At 41.3% G+C, this 14,802-nt stretch overlaps 1 protein-coding gene and 1 pseudogene across 1 annotated transcript in view; both read right to left on the reverse strand.

The window, feature by feature from the left end:
* Nucleotides 1-5,474, reverse strand: part of Vom2r34 (vomeronasal 2 receptor, 34) — a 30,407-nt gene extending 24,933 nt beyond the window's left edge. Inside the window, 5 exon segments of the mRNA NM_001099657.1 lie at nt 848-936; nt 938-1,017; nt 1,378-2,118; nt 5,019-5,052; nt 5,230-5,474. Of these exon segments, the coding sequence (NP_001093127.1) occupies nt 848-936; nt 938-1,017; nt 1,378-2,118; nt 5,019-5,052; nt 5,230-5,249 (964 nt within the window). The 5' untranslated portion in view covers nt 5,250-5,474.
* A 4,674-nt stretch (nt 5,475-10,148) lies between these two features.
* On the reverse strand, nt 10,149-10,612 carry LOC108348434 (cytochrome c, somatic pseudogene; annotated as a pseudogene).
* Between the last annotated feature and the right edge of the window lie 4,190 nt (nt 10,613-14,802).

A 14,802-nucleotide genomic window follows, 5' to 3' on the forward strand; every position in this document is an offset into this window, starting at 1 on the left:
TCATCCTGAGTGAGGTAACCCAATCACAGAAAAACATACATGGTGTGCACTCATTGATAAGTGGCTATTAGCCCAAATGCTTGAATTACCCTAGATACCAAGAACAAATGAAACTCAAGACGGATGATCAAAATGTGAATGCTTCACTCCTTCTTTATAAGAGGAACAAGAATACCCTTGGCAGGGAATAGAGAGGCAAAGATTAAAACAGACACAGAAGTAACACCCATTCAGAGCCTGCCCCACATGTGGCCCATACATATACAGCCACCCAATTAGACAAGATGGATGAAGCAAAGAAGTGCCGGCCAACGGGAACTGGATGTAGATCGCTCCTGAGAGACAAAGCCAGAATACAGCAAGTACATAGGCGAATGCCAGCAGCAAACCACTGAACTGAGAATAGGACCCCCGTTGAAGGAATTAGATAAAGGACTGGAAGAGCTTGAAGGGGCCTGAGACCCCATATGAACAATGCCAAGCAACTAGAGCTTCCAGGGACTAAGCCACTACCTAAAGGCTATACATGGACTGACCCTGGGCTTCAACCTCATAGGTAGCAATGAATAGCCTAGTAAGAGCACCAGTGGAAGGGGAAGCCCTTGGTCCTGCCAGGACTGAACCCCCAGTGAACATGATTGTTGGGGGGAGGGCGGCAATGGGGGGAGGATGGGGAGGGGAACACCCATAAGGAAGGGGAGGGTGAGGGGTTACGGGGATGTTGGCCCACAAACCGGGAAAGGGAATAACACTCGAAATGTAAATAAGAAATACTCAAGTTAATAAAAAAAAGTAATTTCTCATATTCTCAGACATTCTCACAAATATGTATATGTACTGTGCACACCTACATCATATGCCTGCATGCTGAGATACATAAGCCTGCCACACATGCACATGCACTCATATACATATATATACATATACACATATACGTATATATATATATATGTGTGTATATATATATATAATTACATTTGATGTATCATTGAGATTCTGACTTTCAACATGCCTGTACTAAAAACATTCGCAGTAGCTCAAATTTGGTAACACAAACAAGGTTACTATTTTATGAAAATTAAATGTACTAGGCATCTTAAGGTTGTTCAGAGATAACCCCATAGGGACTGGATTCATCTGAAATCAAACACAGAGCATGGATTCCTTCTGCAATGCAATTTCTATGGTGGCTTATCAGTGCGAATATGGGATATCCTTGCTAAAGCATATAGTATGCTGTACTTCTACAGCTTTGTAAAAAGCATTATTATTCTTCCCTCAACCATCCCTGAACCATCCACTCTACACATGTCTCTCTCACCTGCCAGGGGTTAAGTCCTGGGAGTTTGTACCTTTCCCATCCTGGTGCGCACTGACTATCATATCATGCAGGGCATGGGCAATGCTGTAGACAGCTCTGTAAGCAGCATCAATTTTACTCACTTCTAGGAAAGGATATGGCTTGTTCTTCAGACTCTCATTCCCTGAGCAGACCTGGACACCCTCTGTCACTGTGCTGTTCTGGTAGGGCCATGTACAATCAAATGTAAACTCCCAGAACGTCTTTATAAACATGTCTTCTGGGGTCTGGTTGGGGCGCAAGTGAGCAAAGAACTCAGGGAAGCCAATTGCCCTGCTGCTGTGATACAGAAGGCCAAATGTGCCTTGCAAGACCTGGGAAGTGCCTGGAATGGTCAGAGCAAGTGCCATGTGCAGAGTGTCATTGCTAACCCAGACTTGTCCTGAGACAGAGACAGCAAGTAAACCATACAAGATGAGCCAGAAATTTGAATTGCTTAAGAAAACCAGGACAACTCTGGCTGTACATTTCTGCATCTTCTGGACAGTCTCTCCAATCTTCCCCAAGGTCTGTTGGGAAGGGACATGAAGGTGAAACTCAATGCACACACCAGCTGCACTCAGCTGCTGAGTGGCCAGAGAACTGGCCTGCTCTCCAAAGTCATCATCTTGGGCCAGAATGATCACCCAGGACCACTGAAAGTGAATTATCAGCTGAGTAACTGCATGACAGGATGAGAGATCACTAGGCAGTGTCCAAAGGAAGGATGGAAACTGGATCTTGTCACTCAGGCTAGGTAGGGAAGATGAATAGCTGATCTGTCAAGGATGAGACAGGCAATAAGAGAGTAGATGAGATCAAGGACTCATGAGCATGATAATGGTCTGAATAGAATGTTGGGAGGATGAGGATGAAGAGAAGGTTCTGCAGTTCCAGCGCTTGTTCAACTTGTAAAGTACTCCAGTTAAACTCCCAACACCCACATGTAGTGGCTCACAACTGTTTGTAACTCCAGCCCCAGGAAATCTGACTTGCTTTTGGCTTCCTCTCACACCTGTTGCATAGATTTGCACAGACATACACACATACACATAAATGTATATTGCAATCTAAAGCATAACAATTTTTATGAAAAAATAAAAATAATGTGTCACTCTACCAGTGCCAACCCTAGTTTCCTTGAAACCACTGATAAAAGAGACACATACAGTTGTTCCTTTTCAACTTGCATTTGGACACAATCGCTGGACACTCCTATCTCCCACCTGGAAAAGAGGTGCCACAGGTCACACTCCTCCTGAGACCTCACTGAAGCATGGTGAACTCTACTCTCTAATCTCTGTCATCTTTCTGTCTCTTTTCCTCCAGGGACCTGGATGTCCCACCGATAACTTATACCCAGCAATTTATTCATGGCTTCTTTACTGACAGATCAAGAACCAATTGGGAGCAAGACAGCATAAGAACCAACCCTATGCTTTGAGAAAGGTCCTGAGTCTACCAAGTAGCTGTGTGCCTTACAATAGCTGATCACCACAGACTGCCTGTAGCTTCTCCAAAGAAGCCCAGAACCATATCTTTACTATCAGCATCTGTCCTTCCAACTGCCCACTGCTATATTTGTTTCCAGCACCTCAGCAAGGCTTGGTCTTCTCCTTTCATTTGCATACAGCTGTTAGAACATTCTTTAGAAAATTCATGAGTGTGTGTTTGTGTATGCGTGTGTGTGTGTGTCTTTGTGTGTGACTGTGTGTATGTGTCCTAATGTCTGTCTACCTGTCTGTGAGGATGCATATGTAGACATAGAAGAGAAATTATGGGGACTGGTTTTCTTCCTCCACCTAGTGAGTTCCAGAGCCTCAAATTCAAATCATCAAACTTGCTAGAAAACACCTTAGCCCAATGAGCCACCTTGCTGCACGTCCTAAGAATGAATGAATTATAGGGTCTTATCAGACTATCATTGTGAGGGTTTCAAAATTTAAGAGAAATAGGAATCTGCTTTATCATTTTGTCGAAGAGGAGGTGTTAATATGTTCAGAAAACAGAGAGTACTTGGATATGTGACAAGTAGGTTCTTTGTCTGTTGAGGTTTGGTCTGGTCTACTGTGCTCTGGTGTGGTCTGGTCCCATCTGGTGAGGTCTAGTCTGGTCTCTTTGGTTTTGAGAGGCACTGAATGTGGCTGATCAGTCTCAGAGTATGAGTGAAAACCTTCTTCTACAAAATGTGTAAAGTTTGTACTGTCTTAAGACAAAGGCCATAGCATCTAGTAGCTTCATGTGGAAGGAAAAGGCTCCATCAAACTCATGCAGATGGTCTTGCGAGGTCTTGTTATGTTTTGATTTCGAGTAAGCAATGATTGTTTCTATGTATAAGTTTGTCCCATGAAACACACGTTACTAGTTGAAAACAAATTATATTTTAATACAAATATTGGGTCAAACATAGAATAAAAACAATACATTGATTCTTAGAAACTCAGTATTTTATTATTATCTACAAAAGAGTGTTTTGCCTGTATGTATGATCTGCACCACATGTGTGTGTCCTGGAAGGCTACTCCAGGACAGAAGAGGGAATATCATGTCTGGAAATGGAGTTACAGATTCATCTAAGACACCATGTGGTTGTTGGGATTTGAAATTTTTCTAAAAGAGCACCCAGTGATCTTCATCTCTGAGCCATATCTCCAGCCATGAAATTCAAATTTAACTAAAATTTATTTTGCAGTCCTACAAGTTGGAATTCAAGAAGTCCCTTTAAAATAGTCAATATATCAAGTTTCTGTTCTGAGCATAATACTGTGCAGTCCTCAGAAATCTGAGGAAAAGTGATCAAGAGTTCAAGGGCAACCTATGTTACACAGAGATGCTACCTACACACACACACACACACACACACACACACACACACACAATACACACCTGAAAAAAGACAGAAACAAAGTTTGTTTTGGGGTGTGTGATCATATACAGAAAAGTGAAATGAAATATCTACTAATTTAAATATGCCTAACTTGAGGGATACCAAGATACCAAGATGGCTAGCAGCATTTGCTACAAAATCATAATAGGAGCTCAGATGCTAGTATTCCTGTAACAAGTTGGGCATCCTCCTCATAACAGTATCCTCAGCTCCAAGAGGTGTGCACACAGGACACTAGGTGGAGCTTTCAATATTCCAGCCTGGTCAAGAAATCATGGGCTGTAGGTTCAGGAAGAGATCTTGACTCAAGGGATAGGTGAGGAATGATGAAGGAAGCCTCTTCTAGACTCCTCAGATATGCAAAGGTTCATTGTACACACACACACGAAGACACACACACACACACACACACACACACATGCACATACACACACACACATGCATACTTGCTTACAAATATAGAAACAGTTGCTCTAATAATAATTGATTGGTGGATTGATTAATAGGGTAATAAAGATATGGCTTAATGGTTAACACTACTTGGTGCTCTTTCAAAGGACCCAAGTTTAATTTCCAGCACCCTCAGCACACATAAAAGTTATATAGCCATATGAACTACATTTTTGGAGAGTCCTGTGCTTTCTTCTTATGTTCACAGGCACCAGAGATTCATGTGGTACATGCACACACAAACACACACATATAAAAATGGCAAAATATGCAATAAATATAAACTAAAAATCTGTAAATCTATAAAATGTATTTCAAATAATAAAAATGAAATTGTCTCACTATTCTTTTCAATGGAGGGGAATGATAATTTTTTCTAAACTATATATACATGGAGGAGAGAACCATGTTGGACATTGAGAATATTCAGGGAACCTGACTCCTCAGTAGAGCTCCACAATACTATGACCATCACCATCAATGTCACTATCATCACATTCACCACATTCCTTAAGAATAAGGCTTTAAGCAACTCACCTGAGAAAACTTTTACAGCCCCAGAAGTCTGGCCATGGATACAGACAGGGATGACCATGTGTCCCCGACCAAGGCAGCCTGTGGAGAGCCATGCTGGCATGTGTAGTTGGGGATGGGCTCCTCCTGCCCTGTGAGAAATCCCACCGAATCATACAGGGCTCCATGAACTGAGTCACCAGAGTTTCGAATGGAGAAGCCCAGTGTTAAATTGGGCAACAACTGAGCACTCTTATTAATCTCCTCAATGGCAAAGACAAAACTCTGTGCCACCCAGTAACCCCACCTGGAGACACTGAGGGAAAAAGAAGCCTACATTTATCACTCATTATGGGACATAACGGAACAAGAATGAACACTGTGACCCAAGTGATCTGAGTAAAGACATACATCTCCTCAAATATTTGTACAGAGATGTGCACATGAGCCCCATTCAGAAGTGTCAAAGGGAAGCCACAGGGAAGACAGAGACAGTAATCACAGGGAGAGTTACAGAAGACAGTGAGCAGTGTTGGTGACACACTTGTTCAATCCCACCACTCAGGAGGAAAAAGGAGAATCAGAAAACAAAACGTGATCTACATAGCTAGTCCAAGGAAGCTAGACCTACACAGAGAGACTGTTTCAAGGAAACAAGGAAAATAAATCTATCAAATAGTATGATTGGTTTTAATTATGGAAAGTATCATCTATGTCAGATTTTCTGTCATTAAGAGCCAGAAGATATGTGAATGAGAATTGAAATGCTCTTTTTAAAACATGACTCAGACACTGCATGCATGTGAGCCTATCAACAGTCAATCATTCACTAGCAATCTCTTTGCCTGGCCTTATATTTTCTTGTTTAACTATTGGCAACTGATATATTTTGGGTTTAAAAATGTCATTGTCTTTATTCATGTCACTAACAAGTGAATCCACTAAGCTGTAATGGACATTTCAGACCCCCATAATTTCAAGCCACAGACAACAACCTTGGGTTAAATTAGTGGGTACTAAACAAAAAGGCTGAAATGTAGAAAAGGGACCTTCACTATCAAGGAGGAAATAACAGGTATGGAAAGAAAATAAGAGGGGCTGGGAGGAATGAGAATAAATTAAATGTAACATAAAAATATGAAATCATCAAATAGCAAATCTAATAAAATATTAAAACACATAGATACAACCATCACCAAATTAATCAACAAATTACATCTGTATATTTATTCATATAATTATTCAAATGCAACAATAATAATGATTGAAGAATAAAAGGCCATGAATTTAGAAGAGAGTGCATATGGAAATGCTTAAGGAAGGAGAAAAAGATATAGATAAGATAGATAGATGATAGATAGATAGAAGATAGATAGATAGATAGATAGATAGATAGATAGATAGATAGATAGATTAATAGATATACATATACATATGGATGTGGGTGTTAAGACAGGGTCTCTCTGTGTAGTCTTGATTGTCTGGAATTCACATAGATCTGCCCACCACTTCCTCTTGAGCACTGTAATTAAAGGCAAGTTCTAATACATCCAACTGATGTTACATTTTAAATAAATTTTTAATTGTTATTGTTGAGAGTAGATTTTTTTCTTTTAAGTTTGAGTCTCCATATCACTCAATCTGACATCACTAATTATGCAACGGAGATTGACCATGAACTTCTTTTATGCGTATATGTGTATGTATGAATATATGTCAACTGTCACCTTCTAATGTATTCTACAATGATGCTCACCATGTGTATGTGTGTGTATCTGTGTGTCTGTGTGTCTATGTATTTGTGTGTGTGTCCATGTGTATATGTGTGTATGTGTATATGTGTTTATGTCTGTGTAATGTGTATAGGTATATTTTCCTCTGAGGTTGTAAAGGCTGATGGGATATCCGAATAGCTTTCTCAATTTCTTCTTCATCCTTTAAAATCATTATTCTGTGCACATGTGTTTTTATAGACCCACACATGCTACAACATGTGATCCAGTTCTCTTCCTCCACCTTTATGTGGGTTCCAGGAAGAGAACATTCAGGTCATACATCAGGCTTGCAGGCTAAAGACTTAATCCCATGAGCCTTCTCCTCTCCAACTTACGTTTTCTGACAGGTTGCCTCACTAAACCTGTACTCCATCCATTCAGCTAGGCTGATGGCCATCAATCTTTAGGAATCCACTTGTCTCTAAGTTCCTAACAAAGATTACAGATGTTCAACATATTAGCTTTCATGTGGGTTATGAGAATCCAAACTCTGGCTTCAATCTCACACAAAAGACCCTTCTCCAACTCGGTCATTTCTCCAGCCCGTATAACCTTAACTCACTCTCCTGTTGCAACTATCACATTAGACTTTAAATGTTCACATCTCCAGAACTTGAGTGTGTAAATGAAGTATTTGTTGATGAGATTGATTAATCACTCTATAGTATATACAGTTTTGAAATATTGCATTGTACCCAATACATGCATACAACTATTAATCATTAACATAAGAAATAGCGTGGGAGACAGTTATGATGGCACACACTTGTGATTCCAGCACTCAGGTGTCAGCAGGAATATAGTGACTGCTACAATAGTCTCATCGACAGAGACTGACAGAAACTGTTTACAAAGAAGAAGCAGAAGAGGAAGGAAGGAAAGAAGAAAAGAAGGAAGGAATAGGAGGAAAAGGAAGAAGAAAGAAATAAAAAAGAAAGAAAGAAAAGACAAATATAGCTGTAATCCTGTTTGAAGATAGCCTGAAATTCACAAGGTGTTCCACAGTAGTTATAGCACAAAGGGAGATACAGTTGCACATACAAATAAAAATCATTTAAAGTGATGTTAAATGTGAAAATACAGAAATAAAAGACTCTATCATTTGTGGTTGAATTCAGAATGATGGTAGTTTCTTTTTTTTTTTTTTTCGGGGCTGGGGACCGAACCCAGGACCTTGAGCTTCCTAGGCAAGCGCTCTACCACTGAGCCAAATCCCCAACCCCTGATGGTAGTTTCTTTAGGAAACACTCTTTTCAACTACTTTTAACTCAGGTCAAATATTTATGTACTTAAATATTGCCTGAAATTAGCGATGCTCCTACCTGAGGTTCATGAGACCTAGGGGTAAAGTCATATACCTATACAAAGCCATCATTGCAAATTTTAAAGTTAAATGTAAACATTCAAAAAAGGAATACTAATGACAAATGCTAGACAACTACTCTCTGCAACAGGACATTTGAAAGGGTGGGTCAAAAATGAACACAAAATGACTGTAGATATGGCTCAGTTCATGGAGTTAGGTCCTCATACACTAAATGTGGTAGTGTACCCTATAACCCCAGGACTCTAAAGGTGGAGGCAGGATAATTCGAAATTCAATGTCATCCTTGACTTCCTAGTGAACTAGAGGCAACCCAGGACTCTTAGAAAAAAATAACAAAAGCAATATATTATAGAGGAAACGGGAGGCTGATAAATTTTGATATAGTTATTAATTACACAATTACTCATTTAACAAATGCCTACCTGAACCCTATTTTAAGAAGCAAGGATATAAAAGGATCAAGAATCCACACCTGACCATAGGACTCATATAATTCTGTCAGTACATGAGCACCTAAATTTCTGTCTGGTACAAATCAGAAAAAAAGGAGAGAGGAGATGTAAAGGGAAGAGCAGCAGAACTACTGCATCTACACAGAGAAAGGTCAAGGTCATCTAGATGGGATTTTGAGACAGAACTCTAACCCAAGGCTTCACATGAACTTTGAAAGCTGCCTCTCGCTTTCAGAGACCCCTACCCCAGGTCCAGCACTTACCTTGAAGCCTGCAGCCCAGTTGGTGGGGCAGTGAAATTAGACAGGGTACCATCAGAGAAGTGAAAGATGGAGAAGCTGCCCCCAACTATTATATCTCCAGGACGGTCAAAGTGAGGACTCTGCCTTGGCAATATCCAGGCTCTTGGTCCAGAAAGAGCAGACCCAGGGAGACAGCCAAAGAGAGCAAAAAGGAAAGTACACAACCACATGCCTCCTAGAAGTCAGACATCCAAGGAAAGGACAGCCCCACATGGGGCATTGGCTAGCATTGTAGGAGGATTTATCTTGGAGATTGCCCTTGATCAAGGGTCTGAGGCTAAGACCACACTGGAAACTATAATCTAATGAGTTACAGGGAGGATATTGATCATTCATTAGAAGAGGTGAGTGGCCACTAAATCCCAGGGCCATTAAAAGTTGTTTCCTCTTCTCTTGAGGTTTCCTAGCATCTCTTTATCCAGGGTCAAGGATCTGGGCATCATCTGCCAATTACAGGATGGGTGACAATGGAACTCACTGTCTCCTGGGGAACTTGCAAGTCCAAAAATAGTTGTGGACAGGGTGCCCAGGGCAATGTTTTGGAGAAACAGGAAAGAGACAGGTGGGTACAAGAAGCAAATAACCCAGTAGCAGAAATATAATGTTTGGCACAATTTTCATAAACTATACTCAATGTGTTGTCCACCACTCCACCATATTTTTGTGCTAGGTAAATTCTTCAATTCAATTTTTTAAGTGTTAAATACTCTTTATTTGATATCATACATAAACCACAGTAAATGCCCTTCAGTGGTGAAAGGCAGCATCATTGATGTAGGGAATTCTAATTAAAACAGCATTGTCAAGAATAGTTCCATCCTGGTGTTTAGCATTGCCCGTCAGAGGCCAGTGAACACACACTGAAGCACAGGTGAGTCTTCTTGTTTCTGAGACAGTGATAGAATTTTCCCAGGATTTAAACATATTCATATACCCAGTTATATAAATCTAAGTATAAAACCATTCAATAGGTTTGAGGCGACACCCCCATATTTATGTAAAGTAAAACATTACTAATTAAGTCCAATCTTATCTTGAGAAAGGGAGAGCAGTAATAGCATGCATACAACTGGAAGTGTTACTTTAAAAAAGATCATATCCACTTTATGACAAGTCAATTTTACTTAAATCGGGGCTGTCCAACAAAAACATTGTTAGCCATTCATGATCTGAATTTGGTGTATGAATTAAATTATGGTATACATTAAAATCCATGAGACATATGTTTTGTAATAAATAAGGCAGTGGAATATTCATTAGTAGCCTTTTTAAGATAAGCTATTAGGTCCGCCCCTTCTCCCTTCTTCTTAATTCCAGCGAAGATTGTTTTTGTTCCAGGGATGTACTTTTTGGGATTTTCCAAATACTCCATCAGGGTATCCTCTCCCCAGGTGATGCCTTTGTTCTTGTTGGCATCTGTGTAAGAGAATCCAGCAGCCTGGCCTGTCTTCTGCCCAAACAGACCACGGAGGTTTGGTCCAGTCTTATGCTTGCCTCCTTTTTCCACAGTGTGGCACTGGGCACACTTTTAAACAAAAATCTTCCTTCCTTTTTCAACATCCCCCATTTTAAATTCGGTTCGGGCTGGTCAACACCACAAACAATCAAACTCTTGGGGAGACGTCCTGCTCTCTAGCCCAAGGACACGCTGGCCCGCGCCTATGTACTGGTGTCAATGCAACCACTTCAATTCAAATTTTATGGTCTGTGCAGTACCTTAAGGACATTTCACAAATATTCAATAATAGAGAATTTGGACCTACAAGAAATAACTTCAGAAAACAAAAAATCGGTCACTATGGAGTCATGATCAATTCACCCTGGCTACTAAGCTATTTTTCTATTTTTGGAAACAAATCCCAAGGTTGGCAAAAGAGTTCAGATGGGAAAAGTCACTTGATATGCAAACCAGATGAGTTATATTTGATTGCAATGCTCACACATAGGTAGAAAAAGAGAAGTAAATCTCCAAAAGTGTTCTCTGACTCCCCAGGTAAGCCATGCCATGCTCACCAATGTGAAAGCACATGAGTGGGCACACAAATGTATATACACATACACTACATACATACACATTAGATAATTTTTATGTAAAAAGAAAAATTGCAAACACAGTTATTCCAAATGATATATACTATTTTCTAACATAACCATAATCCCATTCTTCAAGTTTACAATAAGAGTCAAAAATGATGTCTCAGCACCTCAGCAAGTAAAGACACCAGATGCTAACTGTCATGACCCCAATTAAATCCACAAGTCCCACTTAATTGGGGAGAGAAATCACTTCTGCAACTTATCCTCTAACGTCCACATATTTGCTATTGTACTTGCATATCCAAAAGATAAATGCAAACACAAAAGCAATACAAACAAGCACATCAATCATCAACCATTAAATATAAAATTAGAAAAAAATAAAATATAGGGCACTCGAGCAGCAGGTCCCCTGCAGTCCAGACACCAACCTAACCTGAAGGGACCAGGTCAACAGTTCTCTGCTCCCAAATCCGATGGGAGGGAAAGCTAAACCTTCAGAGGGGCAGACACACCTGGGAAGCCAGAAGAGGCTACACATTTCTGTAGTCCAGAGGAAAACACTTAATGGCATCTGGGACCCCAGTTCACGGGGCCACTGGGAAAAGGCGGCACAGGCCCTCCTGGTTGCCGCCCTCATGGAGAGCTCAAAGGCAGACGCCCAGAAGACACTTCAGCCGCAAAACCACACGTAAGACCAACTTTTCTTCTCCAAGCAACATGCCTGGTGGACTCAGGACACAGGCCCACAGGAAAACCTGAAGACCAGTAAACAGGAAAGACTACACACCCGAAAGCAGAACACTCTCTTCCCATAACTGGCTGAGAGAAAACAGGTCTACAGCACTTCTGACACACAGGCCTATAGGACACTCTAGCCACTGTCAGAAATAGCAGAACAAGGTAACACTAGAGACAACCTGATGGCAAGAGGCAAGGACAGGAACCCAAGCAACAGAAACCAAGACTACATGTCATCATCAGAGTCCAATTCTCCCAACAAAGCAAACACTGAATGTCCAAACACACCAGAAAAGCAAGATCTAGATTTAAAATCACATTTGATCATGATGCTGGAGGACTGCAAGAAAGACATAAAGAACTCCCCTAGAGAAACACAGGAAAACATAAATAAACATGTAGAAGCCTATAAAGAGGAATCACAAAAATCCCTGAAAGAATTCCAGGAAACCACAATCAAACAGTTGAAGGAATTAAATATGAAAATAGAAGCAATAAAGAAAGCACAGAGGGAGACAACCCTAGATATAGAAAACCAAAGGAAGAGACAAGGAGCTGTAGATACAGCATCACCAACACAATACAAGAGACAGAAGAAAGAATCTCAGAAGATTCCATAGAAATCATTGACACAACGGTCAAAGAAAATGGAAAATGGAAAAAGCTGCTGGTTCAAAACATACAGGAAATCCAGGATTCAATGAGAAGATCAAACCTAAGGATACTAGGTATAGATGAGAGTGAAGACTCCCAGCTCAAAGGACCAGTAAATATCTTCAACAAAATCATAGAAGAAAACTTCCCTACCCTAAAGAAAGAGATGCCCATAAGCATACAAGAAGCCTACAGAACTCCAAATAGATTGGACCAGAAAAGAAACTCCTCCTGTCACATAATACTCAAAACACCAAATTCACAAAACAAAAAAAGAATATTAAAAGCAGTAAGGGAAAAAAGTCAAGTAACATACAAAGACAGACATATCAGAATCACACCGGACTTCTCACCAGAGATTATGAAAGTCAGAAGATCCTGGGCATGTGGAGAGCCGCAATAACATTCGCCACCACAAGATGGCACTGGCTTCCACTGCGCCCCACGTGGAAAGCTGGGATAGCTTTTGCCATTACAAGATGGCGCTGGCCTCCGCTGCGCCAGCCAACTTCCTTTCAGGAAGTTAACTGTGTGCGCATGTGCAAGAGTGTCTTTGTGCCAGGTCTTTGCCCACTCTGGGGCGTGCCTATGAGATCATGGGTAAGCGACCAATCAGGTGTGGATGTGCCACGCTAGGGTGTATATAAGCCGCGCCATGCTGGCGCCCCGGACCCTCTCTTTAAGATACAATAAAAACATTTTGCTGCAGAAGGATTCGTGTGTCCCCACGTGTTCTTGCTGGCGAGATAGCGCGGGACATTTGGTGCCAAAACCCGGAAGAAACGCCACACCATCACCAGGCGCCGAGGGGGGCCCTCCACCCGTGGAGAGGATCCAGAACTGCAGGAATTAAGGTAAGCTCCGAGAGACATGATAATTTCTGAATTGTTTGGTCTTGACCTATCGTATCTTTCTCCTTCTGCTGAGGGTGCTGTTGAGGCCTCTATTATAGTGGTGACAGCTGATGCTCTTTTTCTTTTGGTTTCATTTTGCATTCACCGCGGCTGGTGTTAAGTGGACTGTCAGTCAGATGTAGATAAGCCGCATTCCGCGATTCTACACCAGGGCACTGTTAGTCGGACGTAGATAAGCTGCCGTGCCTTCCCCATACCATCAGTTCTCCTGTACATAAGGGAGCAAGATGGGGAACTCAAACTCAGTTCTTACAGCGCTCCAAACTGTTCTCAAGCAACATGACCTCCGGCTGTCAAAGCGAAACCTACAGGGCTTCTTGAAAGAGGTTGATCGTGTGGCCCCATGGTATGCCTGCTCAGGGTCACTAACACTTGCATCATGGACCAAGTTAGAGAAGGACTTAAAAAGGGAGCTACTACATGGTAGTCTGAGGCCGGGAACATTAGGAATTTGGCAGATGGTTAAGGATTGTTTACGTAAAGACATTTTTCGTCCTATAATAGCGGCAGGCCAAGAGGCCCTGGACGAAATTCAGGAAAGCATGTCAGAAACAGAGCATAGTGAAAGGTTGCAACGAAAAAATGATACTGATCGATCTCAAGCACCAGTCCCCTCTGCGGTCTTACCACCGTCAGAGGTGATAGAACGGGGAAAGGACGCCCTGGGGACAGTGGCCACCTCGGCTACTGAGGGAGGGACCCCTACAAAAACGGGGGCCCCGAATACAAAGGGGACCCTGAATAAAAAAGGGGGCCTCCCTGCTAAGATTAAATTAAATAAACAGGGAAAGGAGGAGAAAACCCCGAAAAAAAGCTTTTATCCGGTAAAGGAGTTAGAGGTTTTGGGGCTTGATAGTTTAGAAACAGATGAGCTTAGCCCCTCTGAGGAAGAGGATTTAGAAGATGAGGCAGCTCGCTATGAAGAAGAAAGATATGGGCCTAGGTGGAGAGCCACTGTGAAGAAACCGAAAGTTATGGATCCTTTGTGGGCAAGGCTGGTAATTTTGTTTATTTTTTTCTTTGTGTGGGAAGCCGTTACAGCCGTTAGGACAGGTCAGAGGGTCCTTGCAGAGCAACAAGAAAGTATGTCGGAGGGAGAAAAGGTCTCTAAAGAAAAAACGAAAAGAAAAGGAGATAAAAGGAACACAGTATTTTGGGAGAAAAATTTTGTCTTTTGCTTGTAAAAGGTGTGATTAGGCTCTGGAAACTTCACAGAGTCATACTGATCAGATTTGATAGAGGTAGACTGCCTGAAAATTTATTCAGGAGAATCAAACAAAAGGATATCTCAATTCTAAACTTTTGTCTTCAGAGTTGTAGTGTTTTACATCCATATCATTTGTGAATGTCAGTCATACTGCTCAGATATCCCGTAATATATCTCAGTATCTTACAGGAATTTGGTTTCAAC

The sequence above is a fragment of the Rattus norvegicus genome, chromosome 1 (assembly GCF_021556685.1).
Source record: "Rattus norvegicus strain SHRSP/BbbUtx chromosome 1, alternate assembly SHRSP_T2T, whole genome shotgun sequence".
Lineage (NCBI taxonomy): Eukaryota > Metazoa > Chordata > Mammalia > Rodentia > Muridae > Rattus > Rattus norvegicus.